This window comes from Sturnira hondurensis, unplaced genomic scaffold (genome assembly GCF_014824575.4).
Source record: "Sturnira hondurensis isolate 20B ecotype Veracruz unplaced genomic scaffold, ASM1482457v3 Scaffold0001221, whole genome shotgun sequence".
NCBI classification, from domain to species: Eukaryota; Metazoa; Chordata; class Mammalia; order Chiroptera; family Phyllostomidae; genus Sturnira; species Sturnira hondurensis.
In genome coordinates, this window is record NW_028073852.1 from 1,396,216 (window position 1) to 1,421,146 (window position 24,931).

A 24,931-nucleotide genomic window follows, 5' to 3' on the forward strand; every position below is an offset into this window, starting at 1 on the left:
ACAGAGCGAGTGTGGCCCGGAGACACGGCCGCCAGGGGCTCAGAAAGGACCACCCCCCTCCACCGGCCGAGCAGCTCTGCTCCCAGGCGCCCGGAGAGATGGGAACAGGCGGCGCACTGTGCTCACGGCAGCCGAAAGGCAGGTAACCCAGGCGTCCACCAACAGACATGTGACCGGCCATTCACAGAGTACGACTCTGATGTAAAATGGACTGAGTTACTGAAACACGCAACACACAGGCACACGGACGAGTCGTGAAAATGCCACACTAAGTGAAAGAAGTTGACACACGAGGCCGCACACTGTAAGATTCCATTTATAACTTCCTAATCCTCAGCCGAGGACGTGTTTACTGATTTGAGAGGGAGAGGAGGAGTCCCGATGGGGGAGAGACTTTGATGTGAGAAACATCAATCGGTTGCTTCCCGTATGTGCCCTGACTGGGGATCGAACCCGCAGCCTTCTGGTGCACAGGACAACACTCCAACCCACTGAGAAACCCTGCCAGGATGCCGTTTGGAATTTTAGGTCACATGCATATTACTTCACTCTCTTAAAAGTCCCCGTCATGTGTCACGCTAACCCACGAGTCTTTGGTGTCTAATGGTGTTGCAGCCCCCAAAACCCCAGCAAGCACAGACTCAGAGACACCCAGACTCCCTGGAGGAGGCAGCCCAGGACGACAGGCGCGAGGCCCTCCCCAATCACCGCCTCCTCGCTGGCACCTTCTCACTTGGCTGGGTGTCATGCGACACCTCTCCCCAGTGACATATGTCGTGCGGACCAGACCAGACGGAGGGCCTTCCACATCCTTCGAACACCCTCTCCTGTCCTGACTTAGCACAGTGCCCCCGACCACCCCCGACCCTGTGTACCCCCAAGAGCAGTGCGCACACCGCTCTGCACCCTGAGCTTTCAGGTGAGCCGGGGAACCGGCGCCGCCGTGGAGTCCTGGCCGCGTCTGCAGTCACACTGCGCACGGCTCACTTGCGGAGACGAGCGCGAAGAGCAGAGGCGCAATCCTCGAGAGGCTTGTTAAGCACGAGCCGAGAGTTTCTTTCTAAAAATGCATGTCTCCAGCAGGCCCCTTCTCGAGGAGAGCTGGGGGCGGAGTCTCCTAGGCAGGAGGGTAGAAGGGTGCTGGGGACGGGGAGGGGGCAGGGCTTGGCCTCAGGCTGCCAGGACTTGCCGCTGCAGCCACTTGGCCTGTTCTCTTCTCCCCGCCAACCCCCCCCCCCCCCGGGACACGCACACATCGAGGGTTAACTGGCAACCTCCAAGATCCATCTCTAGGGAGGAGCAAAGCCGAAATGCACCAAGTCCACGTCCAGTCCCTTTGGTGGCGACCAGGCCTGCCCTGCCACTCCCCAAGGCTCTCGTCAGGCACTCTTCCTGCAGTGGGCACCATCCCTGCACAGGGCGGGTTTGTGTGCAGTGCTGCCCTTGACACAGCCCCTCGACGAGGGGAGGGAGCCACGTGAGGCAAGCCGGATGAGACCAAGCCTTCCTGAGCAGAATGGACCAGCCGAGGATCCCCTCAGGGCAGCCACGGGGACAGTCATTTGCAGGTCAGGTCTCTCGGCCACTCTGAGTGACGGTGGCGGGGTGGGGGGACACTGCTTCTGCTGGCTCACAGACTGCAGTGGGGGGGTGGGTATCAGCACGGAGAGCTGCTACAAGCAGCTTCAGAGCCCGGACGCCATGGCCAGCAGTCTGTTGCCCACGCCCTGGCCACAGGAGCCTGGGGAGGCAGGAAGCGTGCGGGCAAGCTGAGCAGGAGCCTGCTGTTGCCAAGCACGAACCAGCTTCTCCAGGGAAGTTGTCAGGTGAGTGCTGAGGGGGGACAGGGAAGATGAAGGGGGAACATGATTAGAGCCAAAGCAAAAGATAAATAAAGTGCCTGTCACAGGGACAAGCGCTAACATTCTGGAAAGAAAGCCCTTCGGTGAAGCTGTCGACACACCGGCAAACCCCAGGAGGACCCGGCGCCATCTGGGCGCGCAGAGCGAGTGACACCCGGGCTCCACACCAGACTGAGCGCCGGGAGCGGGCCCTCCGGCAGCGGCTCTGCCTGTGGCCACAGCTGGCCCTCAGCTGCCGTTTGTCACGAAAACACGGACAAAGTGGGTGAAACCCAACCCGAGGACCCAGAGAAAGGAAACTGGAGAGGCGAGTACAGGAGAGGGAGCCGGCCAGTCTGGGCCTGCTGTTACACCTGAGAGGCCCCCTCGCCGCTGAACTGCATGGCAAGCGGGGATTAAGGCCAGGCGACCACCCCCAGCAGGCTCCCCGGGGGGGACAGTCCACACTGTCTCCAGCCTCTCCCAGGTGGGAACAGCTGTGCAAAGCTGGTCTCTTCCTTGAACACCCGCCTGGACTCCGAACACCCCGACGACAGGCGGAGCCCACGCCCTGCAGCCTCTCCTCACCGAGGGAGGTCTGGGGAGCCGCTGCATCAACACCTGCTGCTCCTGCCCCGGAGAGGCCGCTGCCACTGCCCGTGGGCCACACGGACTGGGACTGGCCCCAGGAAGGGCACCCGCAGGACGGGGTGGGGGGGGGTCGCCCGACCATGCAGTGGGCTCCAAAGCCTGACCCAGCTCTCTGGCCTCTCAGAGCCCTTTCCCTAAGCCCATCCTGTGGCTGGCCCCACAGGGCTGGCAGCTTGTTGGCTGGGCACTTGCGTCTTCCTCCCGGAGCTGACGGGTCCACCCTCCAGGCCCGTTTCAGGGAGGAGGTGAGCAGCCGCCCGCAGCACCCTACCCGCTAACCCATTAGGATGCGCCGCTGTCGCACATGGGCCTTCGGGTCTGCAAACCGCATCCACGCCTAAAACCCAAGGGCAGCCTGCGCATGCCACAAACGGGAGGACGCTGCCCACTGGCCTTGGCCCCGCCCCGCCTCCCCATGGCTCCTCCCATCAGGAGGTCAAGTCAGCAGCCCTGGGCCACTGGCGCGTGCTCTGAAAGCCAAGCTCACAACTCTGGGTCCACCACAAAGGGAAGGGTGCTGGCCCTTTCATCAAATACATTTTCTGTGTGGACAGTGGGCCATGGCAAGGAGCCGTGCTTGCTCCCAGACGGACCTCCCTCCCCAAGGACGCTCTGCGTGCCCAAAGCACCAGAGAACCTGTCTGCCCTACAGCAAAATCAGCTGCCAGCCCTCGGCCACCCAGTGACGGTGATTGGCCTGGGAGGCGCGGTAAAATGAAGGAAAGGCTGAGGCCCGGAGCCTGTGACTGCAGCCCGCAAATGCCGCTGGCATGGGCTGCCAAACACAGTCCCACATGGATAACGGAACTGTCAGCTGTCCGCTGCCTGCAGACCCCACGGCTACTTCGTAGGTCGACCGCCAGTGCTGCTCATGGGCCTGGTTGAAGGCAAAGGTGCCCCTTGGGCACAGGGCCTTAGACTGGGGCACCGAAAGGCCCCTCTGTCTCCTTGTGTCAGCACAGGCGCCCAACAAGATGGGCTGAGCCAGGGTCTGTCAACAGGGCAGCTTCCACCAAATTTCCCCATCCACCTGTGAGTTACCAACGCCCATGCACACCTGCTTCCCAGCTGCCCCGGGAGCTGCTGATGCCAAGGAGGATGCTCTGTTCTGGCTGCGAGCACCCTCTGAGGCAAGAGCAGAGATGAGACCTGCCGTCTGCACCTCCTGTGGGCTCGGCTCCTCCACGACACCAGCACTAAGCTGCCAGGACCCCAACTGGTGAGGAAGGGCTTAGAGAGAGAGCCTCCCGGATGTGCCTGGCTCTGTGACCTCCCACTGCCACCGAGGACACGTTCAGGTGAGACATGTGACGCAATGAGGGAGGACCATTCAGTGGCCAAATTTCCAGCTGAAACAACAGCTGGCATTTCCCTTTCCATTCTGTACAGAGCCAGCTCCACGCGCCTCCACAGCAACAAGGCGAAGCCTTACATTTAATCAGGAGAAGCTACTCACCAGCGGCAACCTGCAAACTCGTGGAGAAAAGGCACAATCTGCCGGGCAAGGGAATCGGGGCTGATGCTCTGGCACATGTCACGGTTTCTCCAAATTCCTTCTCGACCCCAAACCACCCTTATTAGAAGCTGAGTCTGCACTAGTCAGGGCTGGAGGGAAAGGGGGCGGGAAAGGGGGCAGGGCAGGCTGTCTGGCACCTTCTGCACCTCCTGGGCGGGCCACACCCAGGGAAATGTGGAGGAGGCCAGCGAGGATTTCCGCTACATTAATGAACATGACCGTCTCCCCACCTGCCTGGCCTCTGAGGGCCTTGCAGGAAAGGGCTCAGAGATGGCGAAAGCCAGCTCCAGGAGCACTGACAGCAAAGGCCCAGAAATTTCACGAGGCTCCTGTCTTTTACGGCGGAGAGCAGGGCTGCCTCTTGCTCGCTGCAGCAGCTCGAGCGCCCCATGCAGCGCCGTGACGCCGCATGTGTATGCTCTGCGTCACAACCTTTCAAGGGCCTCACAGTGAGGAGCCAGGCACCTCCCGCACACGTCTGAGCCACCTCAGGAGGCCACATGTGGCTGTGGGAGGTGGGCCACTCGCCGAGAGCCACGCAGTGGAACGCCAGGCCTCCCTCCCCTCCTGCACCCACATGCAGTCCGGAGGGCAGAGAGGTGTGCCCGTGCCCCAGGACACATGTCCAGTCACCAGCCAGCCAGGGATGCTGCCCAACCCACAGCCCACTGACCTGGGCTTCTTTCTGAAATAGACGAAGCCCACTAACGTTTGTAGCAGCAAATTCAAAACATTGTGTATACTTAGAAGTGAGTACAATGGTCTCTGCGTTCCAGAAAGAAAACTGACTACTCGTTCTCGCTTCTTTCCAGGCACAGCCGGCACTTTGTCCCACTTCCGGGCCACACCCCATCCAGATGGAGTCCCTCCTGCGCCTCTTCCTCCACGTCCTGTGATCTGAACGTTCACCCCAGCCGGCCCTGCCAACACTCTCACCTTCAAAACACGACGTTGCACATCGTCCCTTCCTGCGACCCCATGGACGTCCACAGGTTTCCCAGAAGCAGCAGCTCCCAGAGCGCTGGGCTGCCCCCTGGGGGGGTCGGGGGAGGTGTTACAGTCAGCCCTCCACTATGGCAGGGAGGCGACGTCTGGACTCTATGATTCCGTACTGTCATTTTCAGACTTGCGATAACGTCCCTCTGTAACTGTCACCTGCCGCACCTGGAGATGCCTCTTCCGGGTGCTGGGGCAAAGAGGCACTGCCGCAGAAATGCGGGTTTACAACAGTGATGCATCTGCCTCAGACAGAAGACGATCCAGACTGGCACCCAGCATGCTCAGACTGGTGGCAAGGCGGACAGGAGAGCGACTCTCAGCCTCCGAGAGACAGTGTGTCCCTACCATACGGCGTGACCCCGCCCTACGCAGACCCTGCGTGCTCAGCATACACCCGGAAGCCCGCCCTGCGCAGAGCTTGCATACTCAGCGTACAGCCGGAAGCCCGCCCTGCGCAGATCTTGCGTGCTCAGCGTGCACCCGGAAGCCCGCCCTGCGCAGATCTTGCGTGCTCAGCCTGCACCCGGAAGCCCGCCCTGCGCAGATCTTGCGTGCTCAGCCTGCACCCGGAAGCCCGCCCTGCGCAGATCTTGCGTGCTCAGCGTACAGCCGGAAGCCCGCCCTGCGCAGATCTTGCGTGCTCAGCCTGCACCCGGAAGCCCGCCCTGCGCAGATCTTGCGTGCTCAACCTGCACCAAGAGGCCCGGGCCTCGTCCCGCGCTTTTTTCCGAGGAGAACAGTGACCGGGACAGACGGCAGAGACTCGCTCCGGGAGGCACACGGCCGGCAGCTCTGAGTGCTTCTGGCTGCGTCTGCATTACACCAGTGTGAGAGGGCCCCCCAGGGAGGGCCGGGTGTGGTGTGGCCGAGCAGGCCTCCTTTCCACTGAGACAGCACCCACTCACCCCACTCTAGATGCCAGCAACGCCATGCTGTCCGACGCCGCCTGTGCTCGCTGCCCCGGCGTAGAGGTCTGGCTGTGACACCCCTCCACCCCGACCAGGCAGGCCCCTGGAATCCCTGCGAAACGTTCAAAGAAGCTGTCTGCTACTGATAACCAGAGCCAGCTCAGTTTCTTTTAAAGGGGCACACCACCAAAACGTGCCCCGGCCTCAGCCAGGCCCCGGGCGCAGGACGGGGCTCCTGCGTTTTTTATAGGGGCCGCCTGGGGATACCAAGAGTGACAGAGGAAACAATGAGGCCTGTCCGCACAGACCCAAACCGCCACCAAGCAACAGCCTTCCAAGGAATAAGAGACCCTTATTATAGACTTGACACATAGAAGTGCAAAGTGCAACAAAATAATTTTAAAAGTAAAAAACATAAAAAAGGGGTGTAAAGTGCAGACAGACACCTGCCACCCAGAGACGCCTCACAATCACCCAGCACAGCACCCACCCCGGAGCCCCAACTCGGCAAGAACCAATCACCCTGGCTGTGCTCTCTGTGCAGCACGGAGACAACTCACAAGGGACCCCTGACTCCAGATCACGTGGGCGAGAGATTCACGCTCGGGAGCGCAAGCAGGCCAGTCCGCCCCTGGGGCTCTAGCCTGGGCTGCCAGGGCTGCCGTGGGTCTGAGGAGGGGCAGAGGCACCAGAGGCCCCTGGCAGGGCTGCCTGCCTGCCGCCACCCACACAGCATCCCTAGGTGACCCCTCCTAACCGCCCTCCGCCTGAGCTGAGTGAAAGGCACCTGCAGGAACACCCCAACTCTGTAATTTTCTGTTAGAACCCTCAGGCCAGCGGAGGAGAAAGTCTGAAGGAATTGGGCCTTTGGGAGGCTCACAGAGAGCCGGAGACCTTGGGCGGTCTGCCAGTTATCACCTTCCCCACCACTCCTCCTTGTGAAAAAAAAAAACAAGCCAGAGACGACCACAATCAAAGACAGCGCCACACACGTGCCGTCTGCCTCGCCCCGAGCACCCCGACCCCACCAACCCCACTCTTGAGTGCTGGAGCCAGGACAGGGGGCTCTGACTCGGAGCGGCAGCACAGCCACTGAAGGCACACTTCCTGTGCGGAATTAAACTGTGACTCACTGTAACAGGGAGGATGCTAGACGCACTCAAGGAAGAAACGCAGTGAGGGGTCTGACCACAGGACTGCAGGGGTGGCCAGGAACCACCTCTGCCCAAGGGATGGGGCAAGGAAGCGCAGGAAGCGGACTTACCCGGGGCTGCCAGTTCTCGTACTGCTTCTGCAGGTTGGCGCCGATGGTCTCAAGGGCTTTCTGAGGCCCCATCGACAGGGGATCTGCGGAAGCAACAAAAGGAGAAAGGTCTTTACGTGTGTGCGTCCTTGCCTGCCACACCTTGGACACAGTTCCCATCAGTCACCCAACTAGACACCCCTGTGCAGCAACTGCGGGTCACCTGTATGGAGCAGACCAATGGAGCTGCTGAGGCACCTGCGAGGGCTTGGCGCCACACTCCCCACCCTCCAGAGACGGGCCCCAAGTGCCCTGTGTCTCGGCACCTGCCTGGTTCCCTCCCACACTCCGCCCCAGCGTGTGTGGAAATGCTCCGTGTCTGCCTAGTGGGCACGGCCCACAGACACCGCAGCTCTCCCCCCGGTCATGCAGCAGTCAAAGGGGTCTTTTGCCCACGGGAGACTGTGGACATAGGGAAAACTGGCTCGCTGAGCCGCCAAGACCCTGTCCTTCATCAGCTTCTACCACAGCCAGAGCCATTGCCAGAAATGCTCCTGGGAGAGACCGTCCAGCTTCTGGAAGGTGCCTGCCAGGACCTGAGGTTGCTGGGTGTTCGCCCAGGGGAAAAGCGAGGCCCCTGGCACACGGGCCCACAGGCCCCCCCCAGGTCACCCGCCCCCTTTACCACATGCACACCAGACACTCGGCGGCTGGCAGGCAGACAGGGTGATGCCTCCAAACCCGTGAGAATGCCTCCAACCCGATAGTGAGGAGAGAGGGTCACACAGAGGTCCTCTCAGACATGCAGAGATTCGTAAAACCTGAGCCTCGTGTTCCTCTTCTTGGGAAATAAACCCCCCAGTGAAGGCACCAGAGGGTCCAGGAAACGAGAGAGACCCCATTTCCAGCTTTTGACAGGTCTGCCAATATATGCGCAGAAAGTAACATCAGCCCCTAAGTACACAGGGAACGTGGTGAATAGAAGTGACTGGCAAACTTGTAACTGCAGAGGAGGAGTTTCACGTGGGGACCAGAAAGGGCTCAGCGAGAGCGCAGCTCTGGGAAACAGGCGAGGGGACGAGTGGCAACGGCGACAACAGTCATGCCCGACATGGTGGGCACAGGCTTACATCTGGGGCCTTCACTACAAGAGAGTCGAAGCCGTCGAGGGCTCTGCCAAAAGCAAGTGTCAGACCATGCCCCGGGGGGTGGGGGGGGTGGGGGCAGGTCACTGGCTGCTGAAGGGCGGGGCTGTTGGGACACAGGAGACAGCCAGCCTGGCCTAACTCATCTGCAAGGGGACAGTGCGTTTGTGAGAGCCCGTAACTCGGGAGGGCAGGCACCACCCTGCACCCTGCTGCGTCCTGGAAGGACAGAGCTGAGGTCTCAGAAGTGCTGAGGACCCTCGGCCGTGCTTGGAAGCGCGGGTGGCGAGGCAGGGGCAAGAGGCCTGGAAAGGACGGACGGAAGCAGCAGCGTGCACGGAGACACAGACGAGGCAGAGGGGCAGAGGAGCTGCGGCACCGCCCAGGCCCGGCCAGCAGCCCGGAAGGCCAAAGCTGGTGCAGACGCTCCCCGGAGCCCCCGAGTCACACTGGCTGAAGTCTGCTCTACGAGAGCAGAGGTGGCTTCCTCACCAGAAAGACGATGGGCCAGTCCACGAGTCCCCCGACCAGGCCCTTCCCATGACTGCCCTTCAAGAACCCGACGAAGGGGGGTGTCCAGGGGAAGCCCCCTGGGTAGGGGAGGCTGTGCTACAGCCCGCCCCGAGCTGCGCTGTGGCCATACTCTCTGTGCCCCCGGCCCCACCAGCACCCAGCCCTTGCGGAGGCAGTGACCCGACAGCAGCCTCAGGGTCCCCTGGTCTGGATCAGGGCGCTGGCCCACCGGGGGAGTGCAGGGGCAGGGTGGCCCTGGGCCATTTGTCAGGCTGCTGCGTACTAAGTGGGTGTCACACCCCACCCAGTGGGAGCCCTGCGGCCCATTAACCCCACGTTTTCCTTCCCAGAGCCTGGCAGTGAGTGGGAGAGGACAGACGGGGGGCGGACGAGACAACTGAAGGGATGCGTTTAGCGCCACGTGCGCGAGGCTAAACCAGAGGACGAACCACGCCAAACTGCTGCGAGGGTGCTGCGGACAGCCATGTCAGTCTAATGGGGGCAGGGGCAGCCGTCTGGACGAGACGCCTCGCACGTCTGCCGGGCCCACGTTCCGTGAAGGGAGGGAGGAGGCGCGGATGGTGACGGGCTTCTGTGCGAGACTCAGGCTTTTCCTCCGCCCTGCCGCCTGCAGGTCCCCACAGACCCCTGTGGGAGAGGACACTGGCACTCGACACAGATGGGCACTTGTCTGCCGGCCTCAACACACGGAAGACGAGCTGGTCAAGTGCCTGGGTCCAAAGTCACATGGTCCCCGGGAGAGCTGGGACTCGACCGGCTGGAAGAACAGAGCACCCCTGTCACCTCCCATCGTCTTCGCACAAGACTTCTGCGCACCCTCCCTGCACACCAGCATCGGCAACCAGGCGCCAGTGTCGGGGGGGGCCCATCTCCCCACCACCAGTCCCCGAGGGTCCTCACGGAGGCAGGGCCCAGAGCTCCACGGGCCCTTCTGTGCTCAGCCCAGCCCAAGAGACCCTCTGAGGGACCCTCCAGGCTGCCACCCCTCCCCTTAGAGCCCCCAGCGCCTCCTGAGCTGCACTGGGACGGCAGGGAAAATCAGAAAACAAAGCATGAGCTGGGGGGAGGGGTCTGGGGGGGGGACAAGAGACTGGACGGGGGTCGCCGGCCACGTTTCCTGGCCTGGGTCGGCCCTGCCTGGGAGGCACTATCATCAGGTGGCAGCCTGGGTCAGCGTGCAGCGCCCCCTGCAGACGGAGAGTGGTGTACTCGCCGAGCACCCCACGAGGAGGATCCGCTACCTGACGTGTTACCTGAGTGCTGCCCCCCAGACCACGAGCGACCCACTCTGTGTGGCTCTGAGGGCTCTGTCACTAATCAGTCGTGGAAGCTTCAGCAGGGAAGTTTTAATTGAGAAAACACATACAGGCAAAGGGCCGCTCTGAAATCAAGCGGTTTTTAATGGCTCTGCGTCGTGTGGCCAGACACCACCCACACGTGTTCTGTCACCAGCAACCTCTGCGGGGAGAGGCGCTGTGTCCCCAAGCCCGGGCCTGCGCTGGGAGCCCAGGACCCTCACCGTACACCTCCTCCACCACGCAGTCCACACAGGCGCCAGCGGCTCTGCCCCGTGTTGCTGTGGCAGCATCAAGAAGATGCCACTACAAGAAGTCAGTTTCCACCCCGGCCGGTGTGGCTCTGTGGGTGAGAGCCGGCCTGCAGATCGACTCCCTGGACAGGGCGCATGCCCGGGTTGCAGGCCAGGTCCCCGGACGGGGGAGAGCAGAGGCAGCCAATGGCTGTTTCTCTTGCACATCATGTTTCCCTCCCTCTCCCCTCTCTCTAAAAGCAAATACATAAAATCTGTACAGAAAAGAAGTCGATTCCCAGCAGCCTGGTCACCAGGAGATGGCAGCGAGCCAGGGCAGCGGCCATGGATGACAGCGGCTGCCACTGGGCATGCGGACGGGGGCCTGTGCTGATGGCCGGAGGCTGCGCAGCAGGGCTGGCACCTTGAGACCCCGAGAGTGAGGCGGGCGGGTAAAACGGGAAAAGCACTGTCAGCCCGATTCTGACTGAAGTGTGACTTGTATTTTTTCTTACAGTAGATGAAGGAATTTCTGCTTCTGCTCACCGTCGAGAGAGCTGGGGGTGGCCTCAGTCTTGCCAACGAGAGAAGGCTGGATGAATCAGCAGTGGAAGAAAAGGAAAATCCACACCGAGGTGGCTTCGCTGATCACTCACCCCAAAATTCAGAGAGGAAACAACACCCAGTTCAATACGCACTCCTCCGTTAAACAGAAAAGATGGGAATACTTTTAACTCATTTGATAAGGCCAACATTATCTCGGTACCAAAATCAAACAAGTATGTTGGGATAAAAGAAAACTACAGACCAACGTCCCTCACAAACAGGCAGCCAGTTCCTTAACCAAGTACCAGCGTCCCCGGCAGCGAGGCGGAGAGGAGGCGACAGATACAGCGGGGTCTGTCCCAGGCATTTGAGGTTGGCTCTGCCAGCCAAAGGGATCAATATGGTTCACCACATCAACAGACTAAAAAGAAAGGCCAGGCGATTATGTCAATAGATGCTGAGAAGGCATTCTGTAAGAGTCAGCACTGATTCTTGACAAAAACTCTCAGCAAGTAAGAACAGAAGGGAACTTCTTGCCATATAAAAGGCATCTAAAAGCCCCGCTAACATCGTCCTCCGTGGTGAGGCCTGATGCTCCCGCCCTGGGGGCGGGGACACGGGCAGGCCAGGCCCATGGCCCCCCCTCAGTCGGCACTGTACCGAAGTCACTTGGAGGGACGATGACGGAGAGCCAGGCAGCGTCTCGTGGGGACAGACAGGCCACCTCGCTGTGGGAGGGAGGCACCTGCATGCAGGTGTCTGTTGCTCCAGTTTTTGAGCGTAGAGAGCAACTCTTAGGTGCCAGGTGTGGGGCCAACTGAAAGGAGAAAGTCATGGAACCCGACAACCATGCCCTCACTGGTTCTCCGGGAGAGACTTCCTCCACCGTAAATCCCAGGTGACTGCGCCCCAATAGCGCCGGTGTCAGAGAGCTCGTGGAGGCGGGAAGGGCCCGGCCCCACGCCCGGCAGCAGCACCCAGCCAGGACTTACCGATCCAGCACTCTAACCGCGCGCAGGGGGTGGTCTTCACCACGTCCGGGGGGTCCACGCCGACATTCAGGCACAACACCAGGGCCACGCTGACGGTCTTCATCTGCAAACAGGACAGAAGAAACAGACCTTTCAGTGCCAAAGCCGAGGCGCCAGCTTGCAGCCCCGCCTCCACCGCCGCCACCTGTGCCGCCAGGTGTTTCCTGGAGCAACTTCCTCGAGCCGTTTCAGAGCAGGGCGGGCAGATGGCAGGAGAGGCCTTTCCCAGGCTTCCTTCTGACACATTTCCAGAAAGAAGTCTATCCGACGCGTAAACACTGTAAGGAGCTCGTAACACTCTGCCAGGTCCCTCTGCAGAGCGTTCGCACACACGCAAGCTCCTTATGTAAGGTCGTTACTTATTTAATGAGAGGAAAAACACACTGATTTGGTTGACATTCCTTAGTATTACTTGCATCGTCTGTGTTTTGTGGGATGTCTACCCATGTTTGTACTGCCATTGTTTACTGACATCGGCGGCTTCTCCTGATTAGCTTCACGTATTCTTTGCGTATCAGACCCTGCACCCTCGTTGTGGGTGGCCACGTACTTCCCACCCTGCCGTCTGCCACCTGAGGTGCTGGACGCGCCACAGCCTCAGGCCTGTCACCAAGACACCATCCTGCACGCCAGTGCCCCCCCACCCCAGCACCCGTCAGCTGGGAAACGTCAGCCGGAGACCTGGAAGGCCCCGGCTGGGAGTCTGGGCCTCCTCCTGTGTTCATTCACCGGCCCAGCAAGTCTTCCTGACTGCACGCTGGACGCCAGTCCCCGCTTTCTGGGGCCGTCTTCAGGTGCACGGCAGATAAAGGGAACGAAAGCGCCTACGGGCAGGGTACATGGCGCCTCAACCAGGGCAGCCATCCCCCTCCACGGCCTGCTCCTGCGCCCCAGCACCTGCCTCGGACCCGCACCCCCTTCTGTCCTACCTTCTCCCCACCCCACGGCGTCTGTTCCCACCGCCCTCCCTGCTCCAAACCAGCACCAGGTCCCACCCACGCCCCGAGGCTTCCTGGGACCCTGCCTGGCCTCGAGGTCCAGGCTCCGCACTGCAGCACAGGAGGGTCCAAACACAGACCCTCGGGCCCTTTAAATAAAGGGGAGCGCAGGTCGCTCAGCCCTCCATTGGCCAGTGTGACGTGAACTGCACTGTGTACAAGGACAGTGGGGCTCACGCACTCCCTCCTGCTTACACAGACACACCTCACCAGACACCCAGCACCACACCTTGTAAGAAAACAAGAAACAGCCCCAGCTGGTATGGCTCCGTGGATTGAGCACTGGCCTGAAAACCAAAGGAGCACCAGTTCGATTCCCAGTCAGGGCACACGCCTGGGTTGCGGGCCAGGTCTCCAGGAAAGGCAACCACACACTGATGTTTCTCTCACTCTCTTTCTCCCTCCCTTCCCCTCTGTCTAAAACTAAAAACAATCTAAAAATAAATACAATCTTAAAAAAAAAGAAAACAAGAAACAAATGTCAAGAATATACAGGCATAAGCACGACAAAAACATGTTTGTCCTGTGCCTGGCCACCCACCGAGCGCCACAGCCTGGCAGAAGCCACACCCAGGGAACAGCCCTGCGCCCGCCGAATACGCCTTGCATTCCCTCCCGAGGAGTTGCACAGTGTCAACGTAGCTTCCAACGCGGAGAGCTGTTTTTAAAACCAATACTTTATTTATTTTTAGAGAGAGGGGAAGGGAAGGAGAAAGAGTGGAAGAGAAACATCAATGTGTGGTTGCCTCTCATGTGTCCCCCACTGGGGACCTGGTCTGCAACCCGGGCATGTGCCCTGACTGGGAATCGAATCTGCGACCCTTTGCTTCACAGGCCCATGCTCAATCCACTGAGCTACACCAGCCAGGGCGAGAGCTTTAAACTCAGCTACAACCTGGAGTGTCTCTTCAGTATTTTATTCTCATTTCTGTGGAAACCTCATTCCAAAAATTCTGGATTAACATTTTTTAATAACACAGATACAGCATTAAGAAAATGTAAGGGCTGTCATCTCAATGTGCCCAAAACTGCATAACCACACACACAGTAACCACTCTGGGCCGCAACACACTTCTCTGCAGGGCAGTGTGACTGAGGAGGACAGATGCCATCCCTGGAGGTTAGCTCTGAATCTGCACAGAGCACCATTCTGAAACCTGGAAAACCACAGGTGATCACCCAGAGCACACGACCTCAGACACGTCAGCCGGGGCACAGTGACGCTCTGCGGGCTACCTCCCCTCGGGCAGGGAGCGCACTGCCTTGTGGTCTGGGCCCAGCCAGAAACCTGGCCGTCACCTCGGACTCGGGATGGAGAGGCTGGGGACAGCCAGGTGGTGGGGTGACACTTTCACAGCCCGGGCAGTGTCCCGCACAACCCTCTGGGGCCAGGGGTGTTTGGAAATGCAGCTTCTTGGGGTTCTGAAAAGACGACACAGACCGCACCCTGCACTTCACGTGACACCCTGGGAGGCCTGGAGGGGCGCCCAGTGCTGGGAGCACAGCAGCTCCCCCAGGGAGAGGACGGCACTGACCCCTGTCCCACAGCCCACCCGACTCTCCCACCACGAGCTGGGAGACCTCCAAGCGTGCGGGGCTGGCAGGCCCTAGGCAGCAGGCGAGGCCTGTGGGCCTGGACACCGCCCCCCAGACTATGGAAGCCCTTACATCAGGTGCAGGTCGCCCCATCCGTCACCAAGACATTTGCACCTGTTGCTGAAGAATTCAAAACAGTCACACAGGTTCCTTTACTAGCTTCTGCCCACTGAGCGGGTGTGAAAAACTACACACTTTTAAAAGACGATCGAGGAAGCACCACGGCCACCCAGACGTGGAATGCCAGGCTGACCGGCACTGCCAGCCCAGTGGTGAGGCAGGGTGGAGAAGCCGCCAGGGTACACAGCCAGGCTCACCCCACTCTGTCCCCAACCCGAGAGCTCGACTCCTGCCCGCCAGCCCCGCACCCCAGCTAAGCACAAGGGACCAGGAAGCAGGCGGGCTTGCCATCTCTGCCACAACTGCCACTGTCCCTACTTTTCGGAGGCACGGCCACCCAATTCCCAGCTTCATTAAGAGTCAGAGCATTCAGCGAAAACCTGGAGCTCAGTTGAAGCTGCACGGATGCATAATTTATAGACAAAGTCAGAAAGCGGAACCACAGCAGACAGAGTGGATGTACTGGGCGGGCGGGACGCGGGTGGTTGGATGAAGGAAAAGCTGGTGTGCCTCTAGCTCCTACCCCGAAGACTGCTGAAAACAAGGAGGCGAAAACCCAGCAAGAAACACATCAAACGGAGTGTTTGCCGAGAACCCGGACACAAAGCCAGAGCCGCCTCCGCCTCCACAGCAATGCATGGGCGCCAGCCTTCACCCGGCTGTTCCTCTGCCAGCGTCCACGGGACCGGGGAGGAGGGCGCAGCCTGGGGCGCACGGGCTCAGCGGGGTCGCAGCGGGGTCGCAGCGAGCCAGGAGCCTCATTCAGGTCTGCACCCTCTTGTCTGAGGCCAAATTCTGTCTGAGTGTCACTGCTCTCTGAGACCACCCAGCCGGTCAATCAGCCTGAGGGGAGGGGAGGGGAGGGAGGAAGGCCCCTCTCCCTGTGGAAAGAGAAGGCCCCGCCCTCCGCTGCCTTCCCCAAGGGCACACACGGCTCCCTCCCCATCGGCTCCCTCCCCATCGCAGGCCCAGGGAGAGCCTGGTTTCAGAGAAGCAAATTGAAGAAAGGCATGCAAAGTAGATTTATTACTGAGATCGGAACTTCTGGCTTTTCCCAAAACTAAAGTCACCTTTGAAAGGCAAGCGCTTTCAGACCATCGATGAGATTCAGGAAAATACAATGGGGCAGGCTTTGGCAATTGGGAGAAGTGTGTGAGGTCCCCAGGTGCCCACTTTGAAGGGGACCGAGGCATCACTGTCCTGTGTGCAGTGTTTCTTGCATTCCGTGTCTTCATGAACAAATGTCTCTGTTTTTCACACTGCTCGGGAGCCCTTTCTGGACTGAATGCACGCGCACACAGGTGCATCCAATTAACTATTCGATCTTGTTACCTAAAAAGTGTGTGCGGAGGGTATGCATCTGTCTCAGAATGCATCTGTTTTTATATTCTTTTATAGAGAAGAATATAAAAACCAGACACGCACACACATACAAATTAATTGTCAGTAACTCGGCAGGAAGTCCAAATGCGCGAACTCTCCCGCGGCAGCCGGAGGCCCGATGGGAGGGAGGAAGCAGCAGCAGGTGTCAGAGGCCGGGCACCCCAGGAACCCGCCCCCCAGCCTCACAGGGCTGCGGGCAGGGGGCGGGGCTCCCCCAGCAAACGGGGAGCTGTGTGGTGTGAGCTGGGGGAGCCGCGGTTTCTCGGGAAACCGCCCAGCAAGTGGGGCACCTCCTGGGACGCAGCCCACAGGACCCGGGTGAGAGAGCGTGCGGCTCCACGTCCATCATTACCACTGCACATACGGGTACACATGCAGAGGACACAGGACACACGTGTGGAGGACACAGGACAGGAGCCTGAGGTGTGTCAGGCGCCACTGGCTGCTGAGGGCAGAACATGTGGGTGCCTCTTCCTCACCTCTGCTTTGCCCCAGACCCTCTGTGTCTGTGTTTGCAAGTGTTCTACCATAAACACATGTGACTTCTAGAAGCACAGGGAAACAATAAAAATGTTACCACAACTGTCGAGGGTTTTTTTATGCACGTGTGTACATATATACAATTTTTGTCACACTCTGAAGAAGAAGAAAATAACTCATCCAGTTAGCTGAAGCTCAGACCAGTAACCAAGGCAACAGTGAGCAGGGCGGTGAGGAGTACAGGTGACGCCCTGCAGGTGGGCCCAGAGAGACGTGCCCTCCTCCCAACCGGCAAGAGTCCTGTAACTCACGAGGACCTGTCCGCCACCTGGGTCCTCCACCCATCCAGGAGGACACCAGACCAAGCCCACCGCCAAGACGCCTTCCACGGGGACGGTGAAACTCCCCAGTCAACACTCGGGTTGGCTTCAGAGACTTGATTCACAGGAGGTGGAGCCACTGCCTCATGACCCGAAGGGAAAACGGAGCCACAGTGTCGTCAGGGATGAGCCACTGCTTCCGGCCTCCCCATCACGAGGCGAGGCCGCGGTGCAGACTCCCTCGGGCACACCCACGGGGCGGAGCTCCAGGCTGCAACGACTGAGTCCCCTGGGCCGCGGGCACTGCAAGGCGCGGAAGTCCTGGGAAATGAGGGGGCTGTTTTCCTCTTCTTCCCTCCAAACTCTGGGTTGGGCCCCGCCCCGCCACGCCAGCTGGAGGGTACGCTGGGTCTTACAAAGGTTTTCAAGGCACAAGCATGGCTAAGCAGATGTTTTCAGGAAGACGGATCCGTGGCAATGCTAACACCCACCTGGGATGGAACAGAATGGAGGGAGGGAAACAACAAGCCTGCGGGAGGGAAGACGGCAGTGGGAGGGACCAGAGCAGAGGAAAAAGGAAGATCCCTCTGCTTCAAAGCAAAGGGCTGACAGCGGTGCCACTGAGTGGGCAGAGCTGAAAGACACAGCCCCTACAAGGCCCCACCCGGCTGACACTCCGCAATGGCCCCTGACTAATGTGCCCCACAGTGACCTGCAGGCAACACAGGCTGTCTGTGCTTCCCCACAGTGTTTCAGCACCACCCATACATCTTGATGACTTCCTACACACGAACTCTACCTTTCCAAGGTAGAAGACAGAAGCAATTTTGTCTGGACTCTCTTGCAGCTAAGGGGCCATCATGGGACCTGTGCTCCTCCGGGCAGAGGCACCTGCCCAAGTCCAGGCTCTGAGTCCCACCAGGCCATGCTCCACTGGGGCTGAGAGGCGGCAGCAGCAGCACCTGGCACTGGTGGGTAGCAGGGCATCTGGGTTCCTCCCAATGTCCGAGCTGCTCAGCAGTTACAGAAGCCCCCTTGGGGTCTCTGTCACCTCAGGGTCTGACTCTGGATCCTTCTCTTGCTTAATGTAGCCAGTGTGGATTCTCACGTGTGGAACTATGAATTCCTGAGGCTCTTCAGGGAAGAAAACATTTGGAAGCCAAAATCACCATGAGATGTCAGCTATGTTGGCATCTGTAATGATCACCAACCCAGTGTCATCACACCAGGGAACCGAGGACACACACAGATGCAGGGCTGTCATCCCAAAGGAGTCTTACCTCTAGTCCCATGTGGGCGGCTGACCGTGTGAAAGGGAGGGAAGTGGAGACAAAAGCTCACAGCGAAAGCGTCACCAACCGTCACTATCAAGAAGCTTCCCAGGCCCTGAACACACTCGGTCTGAAGGCACGAGAAGCAGCATCTCGACCTCACAACCATTCAGACCTAAAACTGGTGCCGGTGACCCCGGTCCTCCTGAGCAGCAGGTCCAGAGGCGAGGAGGGGTAGGGGGTCCCAGAGAAGGGCCAAGTGTGGCCCCAGAGAGCCAGCAGCAGGCCACAGTAGCAGGGCAAAGATGGGCACTGCAGCCAGGGACACGCAGGCCACAGGCTGCCGGCTGCCGAGGGCTCTGTCTGCTACCTCCTTAGACAGAAGGCTGAGTAAACCTCCTCCTCCTAACAAATTGAAGTCGGAACTCCCCCACGACCCAATCACTCAAAGGAGTTCTGAACGAGAAACCGCCACAGGACAAGATCAAAGGTGGAAAGCAGCACCAATGTGAAATAACAAACCACAACACTCCCCTTTATTTCAGTCATGCTGATAAAGGTGACCGCACACACTGACATAGCCTCAAGGGACTGTCCCCACTGAGCCGTGGCCCATCATCCAGGCTGTGGCTGGGGATTTATCAAGCACCCGCAGCCCCAGGGCCCCACAGTGGGGCCACCCAACCCGGCCAGGGACTTCTGCCGTCTGCCTGGCCCTGTGTGCATTTCTAGCCCACATTCTTGCCAAAAATACTCTTTCTTTTACACTCCATCTCCTCTGACTGCAGAACGGCGGCCAGTCACACACGCACCCCGAGGGGCGCAGGCCCCGCTGAGTCAACAGCTGGGCGCTGCAGTGGAAACACGCAAAGCCTCATCTGAAAGCACAGGTCCTGCCAGGACGGCCACGTGTGAGCCTCAAACACTCCTGAAGGAGCCATAAAAGTCGTTAATATTCCAACAAAAATTTTTATTTAAACAAAAGAAGAGGAAGGAGGCCAAGCCGGACGTGGTGCTGGGGGCGAACACCCGCTTCCCGACACTGACTTAACAGAGGGGCCTGAGCCGGCCTCACGGGTGTGCTCAGATGGGTTGCTCTTTTCTTTAAAAACACAGGACCCATTTCACACTGGTCCCTCAGGGACCGTTTCGAACGTGAATCGCGGCAAGAGCTCTGCACCACGGCAGGCCGGTCCCTGCAGCGGGGCCCCGCTCCGGCCCACAGGCCTTCTGGATGCGGCAGGCCCACCGGGCACGTTCGGGGGCTGCCCACCCCTGGTCACCTCTGGAGGCCCGGCACCCGGGCCCTGCGCTGGTCAGAACAGCGTCCCGGGTAAACGCAGGATGGAGAGGGGCTGTGGGCTTCTTCACTAACCAGACGACCATCCAGGACCCCCTCCACCACTCCGGCGGCAACCTTGGGGGGCCCTGCAAAGACCAGGAAGGAGGCCAATGTGCTCCTGAGTCCCGTGACAGGAGGCCAGCCACCCCGATGCCCCTCAGCCACGCCCCACGAAAGGCCCAGGGCCACCCCGTCACTCTGCTCCAACGCGCCCGCGGTAGACAGAAGCATGAAAAGAAGGCACAACCGAGAGAGGTTCTGAAAATTCACCTCCAGTGTCTTCACCCAACGCCTCTGGCATCAGAGGTGGTTGGGGTTTTGGGGGACACCTCAATGAGTTAGTCTCCCCTCCAGGGAATGGAGGGGTGCATGGGAGGAACCCTTCCAGAAGCACATAGAACAAAAAGGGCTCAGGACTCTTCCTGACGGAACCGGCAGGCCCAGCAGGGAGCAGTGATGGGGGGGTGCGGGCAGGGCTGAGTCTGCAGTGAGGACGCCCCGGCCAGGCTGGGTGCTGGGCAGGACCACGGCCGGCTCCTGAGGGCAGGCCAGTCTCGCCATCTATGGGGGCGGGGCTCCGAGGGTCCCTGGGTCTGGGGGACAGCATCCCAGAGATGCTTCTTCTCTGGGAAATCTGAATTGTTTCATTTGTATGACTGCGCAGGTGCACTGATACACATATATCAATTCCCCTACAATTTTCACCCATGCACAAGCCTGTATCACTGACACTGATTTTCAAATTAGTTTAAATCAAAGGAGCACTGACCAGTGTGGCTCTGTGGGTTGGGCGTCGTCCTGCGGAACAGAAGATCACCCGTGTGACCCCTGATCAGGGCAGGCCGGTCCCCAGATGGGGCATGTAGGAGAGACAACCAATCGATGTTTCTCTCCCTTTCTTACCCCCACCCTTCCCCTCTCTCTAAAGGGGGTAAAATAAAATAAATAAAATTCTGAAAGGACGTCGAAGGAAAGCACTTCCATCCACAGCCCGACACAGTCTTTGGAGAGAGAACCAGGCACTGGGAGGGGGCTGGGAGCTGCACGGCTGCCCAGGCCTCACAAGAGGGGCGAGCCAGAGCCCCAGCCTGAGGTCGCCGACCCCCCACACTCACCTGCGAGGCACACAGGGGATGGAGGCAAGTTAGGCAACGCCACGAAAACAACCAGCCTGGACCTTCTGCAAAATCCAGTGTTGGTGCTAAAATACCAAGTTCTAGAAAAGACCAAAGGGCCATGAGCAAATGCAGTGGCCGTGTGCTGGCGTGTAGAGAGCAGCCACTGAAGACGTCAGGGGGCAGCTGGTGAAGGCTGGCCGTGAGGGAGGCAGGTGGTAAGGGCTCCTTCGGGGTGAGGACAGCACCCGGCCCATGGGGCCGAACCCAGAGGGTCAGGAGGCGGCCTCCTGCTTCCCAACCACTCAACAGCGTGTGAGTACCTGCTGGGTGGGGGCGGGGTGCGCTGGTGCCCTGGACACCCTTTCACCCCCCACCCCGTGGTGTGAAAGGTCGTGGGAGTGAAGCCAGGGGCAACGCCCAGAGACGCACAGCCGACCCCAGAGGCCAAGTGGGGCCGTGCCCCTGCCTGACACGGGTCCAGAGATGCTACCTGGTGTTTCCATCCCCCTGAGGGATGCGCTCTGCCACCGCCCGGCTGGGTGCCACACCCGCACCAGCCCCCCACCGCTGGGCCAGGCTAGGCCTCGGGGCCACGGCACCCAGGCTTGGCCAGGTGTGACTGACGTGCGGCACAGTGGCGCCTGGGGGGCCTTTGGCAGCAAAGCCTCCCGTCAGCAGAAACACGGGGGCACCTTCCGCCTCTGTCACCATGCCGTGACCACGCCCTTGGGGACAGCAGCTGCACAGGAACCACCCAGGAATTCGGTCAGGTGACCAGCAGTGTCACTGTTTCCAGGCTGAGGTGTCAGGGCTGGCCTGTCCGCCCCAAACCAGCAAGTTGCATCCCCCGACAGGTGACCACACCACAGAGTGGCCATACCTTTTTGGAATGATCACGGACTTCGCGCGTGTCAGCTGCCAAGGATGCAAAGGCCGTGGTGACTTGTGCTGGGGCCACCGGGAAGCTTCCTCTGCCTGACGTCTGGGGGTTGACGGTGGCCGTGGCTGTCCTGGGAGCACCAACACGTTTCCACGGGTCTCCTCGCTGTGAGGTGGCTGCTCTGGGGACCCGCCCCCAGCAGACCCAGAGGACGACTATCACGACCTGGCCTTGGAGGGCACGCGGTCACATCACCCGCTCTCAGTGGGAGAAGAGCCAGGTGCCACAGCCCTGGGGGAGACTCAGGCCACCAGGAGAGAGGTCTGACGCCCCCGATGGTCCAGCGGCAGTCCCCGTCTGAGGGCACCCTGCGCACTGCGACTGTGGCTCTCCTGGGTCCCTCTCCAGGGCCCCTCTGCCCAGCGCACAGGCCAGTGGGCGCCGCCAGACCCCTCTGAGCTCAGGACGCCTCATGGAGTCACTGCCCTGAGTGGCGCCCTGGGTCTCTGCGTGACTACATCAGCATCGGACGCACAGGTGCCAAACATGAAAAGCCCTGGTTTCGTCAGCACGCAGGACCGCTGCGCCACCCTCTGAAAAGACTCACCGCCACTAGGCACCTGATGTGACAGTATCACCGAGGGCCAACAAGCTGCATGGGCCCATGGTGTCGGAGCTGCTCTGGACGCCAAGGAAGCAATGCTGGCCACAGAGGATCCAGCGCCAGAGGCAGCTGGGCCCGGAGAGCTGAGTTTGCTCCCGTCCCTCCCTGGATTCCCTTTGAAAGGAATTAAGACTTTAGCGCCAACGGGTGTGGTCCGGTCGGCTGGGCAAAACCCCGCAATGCGAAAGGTGGCAGGTTCGATTCCCAGTCAGGGCAAGGGGCCTGGGTCGGGGGACCGTCCCCGTTTGTGGTCGTGCGGGAGGCGACTGGTCAGGGCTTCTGTCTCACGCTGACGTTTCTCTGTCCTTCTCCCTCCCTTCCCCTCTGTCTAAAAATAAACACGGGAAACCTTTAAAACACAAGTGTAGTAATCAGTCCCAGGCCCCCACCCCATCACTTCTACTAAAGGAGCTGCCAAAGCCGCTGGTTTTTCCTCTCAGCGACGCTCCGCCTCAGCCCGTCCCTGGTCACCCCACCCCTCGCCTCGGGATGCACGTCGTTGCCAACTCCTGGGCCCCCGTGAGCCTCAGTCCCTCCCTCCACCAGCCCCAACGCAGACCCGCCACTAGGAAACGGCCGCCACAGCTCAGAAACCGCCCGGCCCTGCCACCCCTCGGAGATGTGGCCTGTCCCCGTCCCCACATGTCCCCTGGACATCTGTGTCGGTGCCCCGCACCTGGGGCCCCTTGCTCAGCTTCTTCGGGCCCAGTGGGGTATCGGCCCCCCAGCCCCCACCCCCGGCAGCCTCTGCTGGCTTTGGTCTCTGCCCCCACCCTAATTCAGCCCCAGCCCGCTGCCCCGGCTCCTGCTGAGTTTTGGGGCACTTGCCTCACCCCAATGCCCAGAGCACAAAACTGCTTTAACCTGGTTGCCAGCCCCACACGTGGTGCCAGATGAGAGAGCCCACGACGGGTGGCGCCCGAGACGGGTGGCACCCGAGACGGGTGGCACCTGACACCGGGACAGTGGCTGCTGCACTGCCCGGCCTCTCGAGGAGCTGGAGCGCCAGTGACAGGGCGGCCACCAGCTCTGCCCGTGCCCTCTGCCTCTGCAGATCCACCCCCGGAGAGGAGAAGGTTAGCGAGGAGCGCAACCTGCGGGGGCCTCCCTCCAGAACGCTCTTTGGCCAGCGCTTCCCAGACGCCAGCAGCTTCCTCGGGGGCGGAGCCGTAACGTGCACAAGCTGCAGATCCGAGGAAGGCACTCAGGACCACACAGGCCGGGCGCCCCCCACCCCCCCACCCCAGAGCAGCTCCTGCCGGGCCTCAATGCACCCGGCACTGGCCAGAAGGACCACCGCTGCTCAGGCGAACATTCCAAAGTCAAGGTGGGGCCCAAGGGGACCCGCCAGCCTTTGGGGAGTTAGGGGAGGAAAGGAAGCTCACGAAGAGCCTTGCCCAGCAGGTGCAGCCTAAACGACGCGCAGACTTCTGCCCAACTCACGTTGTTAACGTTTGCCACAGCCGACAGGTCAGCCTTGCGAGACGGACTCCGCCCCCGGGGCAGACATATGGACAGGGGCGCAGGAAGGAGCAGGCGTCCTCACAGTGACAAGCGCACACCAACGACAACTGGGCACACCAACGACAACTGCGCACACAGCCTCTGGAGGCCCGTGGTGTCTGGGCCCGCTCCTTGCTGCTGCCGCCTCCGCGTCCACGGGACAAGCCCATCACGAACCCGAAACACGTGAGCTCACGCACAAACGAACCTCCCGGCCGTTTGCTTTCAATGGTGATAAAACGAAAACTCCGACCACCACAACAGTCACCAGTCTTAAACTCACATGCGTCCAAAGATAAATAAACAGTTCAGTCATGTTTTAATGAAGTCTGCAGCAAGATCTCCCCAAAACACTGCACCCCAAATCTGCAAAGCAGCTTGAGGGCCAGAAGCCTTTGTAAGAAAACCCACACAGCTTGCAACACTGGTGAGAACACGGAAACCAAGACCACACGCCACACACCTGAGACGGGGGCACACACCCACTCACGGACACACCCACAGGTGACCAGATGCCCCCAGCAGCCAGGGTGGTGGCCGGATGCGGGGCCGCCCAGCACTGAGCCACGGCCCTCACTCACCGCAGGCCCAGGCTCCTGCTGCTTCTGCTGCAGGTCTCGATGCATCTGACAAAACCGATGTTTAAGAAAAATGGGGGCTGGCTTAGGGGTCGATCCCTTTTTAAAGCAGAAATCAACATGAACCCCACTGTCACACTGGAGTAGACACCCCCAACTGAGTCACTGAATAGGCTTTAAAACGTTTTAGAATCCCAGCGCGCTCCCCTCCCGAGCCACCTGGAGGCTGTGCTGACTGGGAAGGCAGGAGACCAAGCGCACTGCGGCCTGACTGCATTGCACACGTGTGAGCTGGAGCACAAGGCGTCACAATGTCGGCCCTTTTGCCTATTCCAATAAGATGGTTTTGAAAAAAAAGTTGAACCCCGGTTGGTGTGGCTCAGGGGGTTGAGCACCAGCCTGCAAACCAAAGGGTCATCGGTTCGGTACCCACTCAGGGCACAGGCCTGGGTTGCGGGCCAGCTCCCCAGTAGGGGGCACGGGAGAGGCAACCTTACATCGATGTTTCTCTCCCTCTCTTTCTTCCTCCCTTCCCCTCTCTCTAAAATAAATAAATAAATAAATATTTTTTCAGAAGGTTGATACGCTCTCCAAGACAGAAGGTACAGGGCTGAGGGCTTCTACACCACACCAAGGTGCCTCTCACCCCCAGTGACTGCCAGCCGTCCGTGAGTCCCGGGGGAAACTGTGGACAGACAGGACAGGTGTGGGGGAGTTCATGTGCCGGTCGCGTGTT

At 60.1% G+C, this 24,931-nt stretch overlaps 1 protein-coding gene across 1 annotated transcript in view; it reads right to left on the reverse strand.

Annotated features, from left to right (window-relative positions):
• RPTOR (regulatory associated protein of MTOR complex 1) overlaps positions 1-24,931 on the reverse strand; it is a 138,485-nt gene that overhangs the window by 93,663 nt on the left and 19,891 nt on the right. Inside the window, exons 2-3 of the mRNA XM_037068348.1 lie at positions 11,904-12,006; positions 7,180-7,262 (exon numbers count right to left, since the gene is read on the reverse strand). Of these exons, the coding sequence (XP_036924243.1) occupies positions 7,180-7,262; positions 11,904-12,006 (186 nt within the window). The remainder of the gene's footprint in view (positions 1-7,179; positions 7,263-11,903; positions 12,007-24,931) is intronic.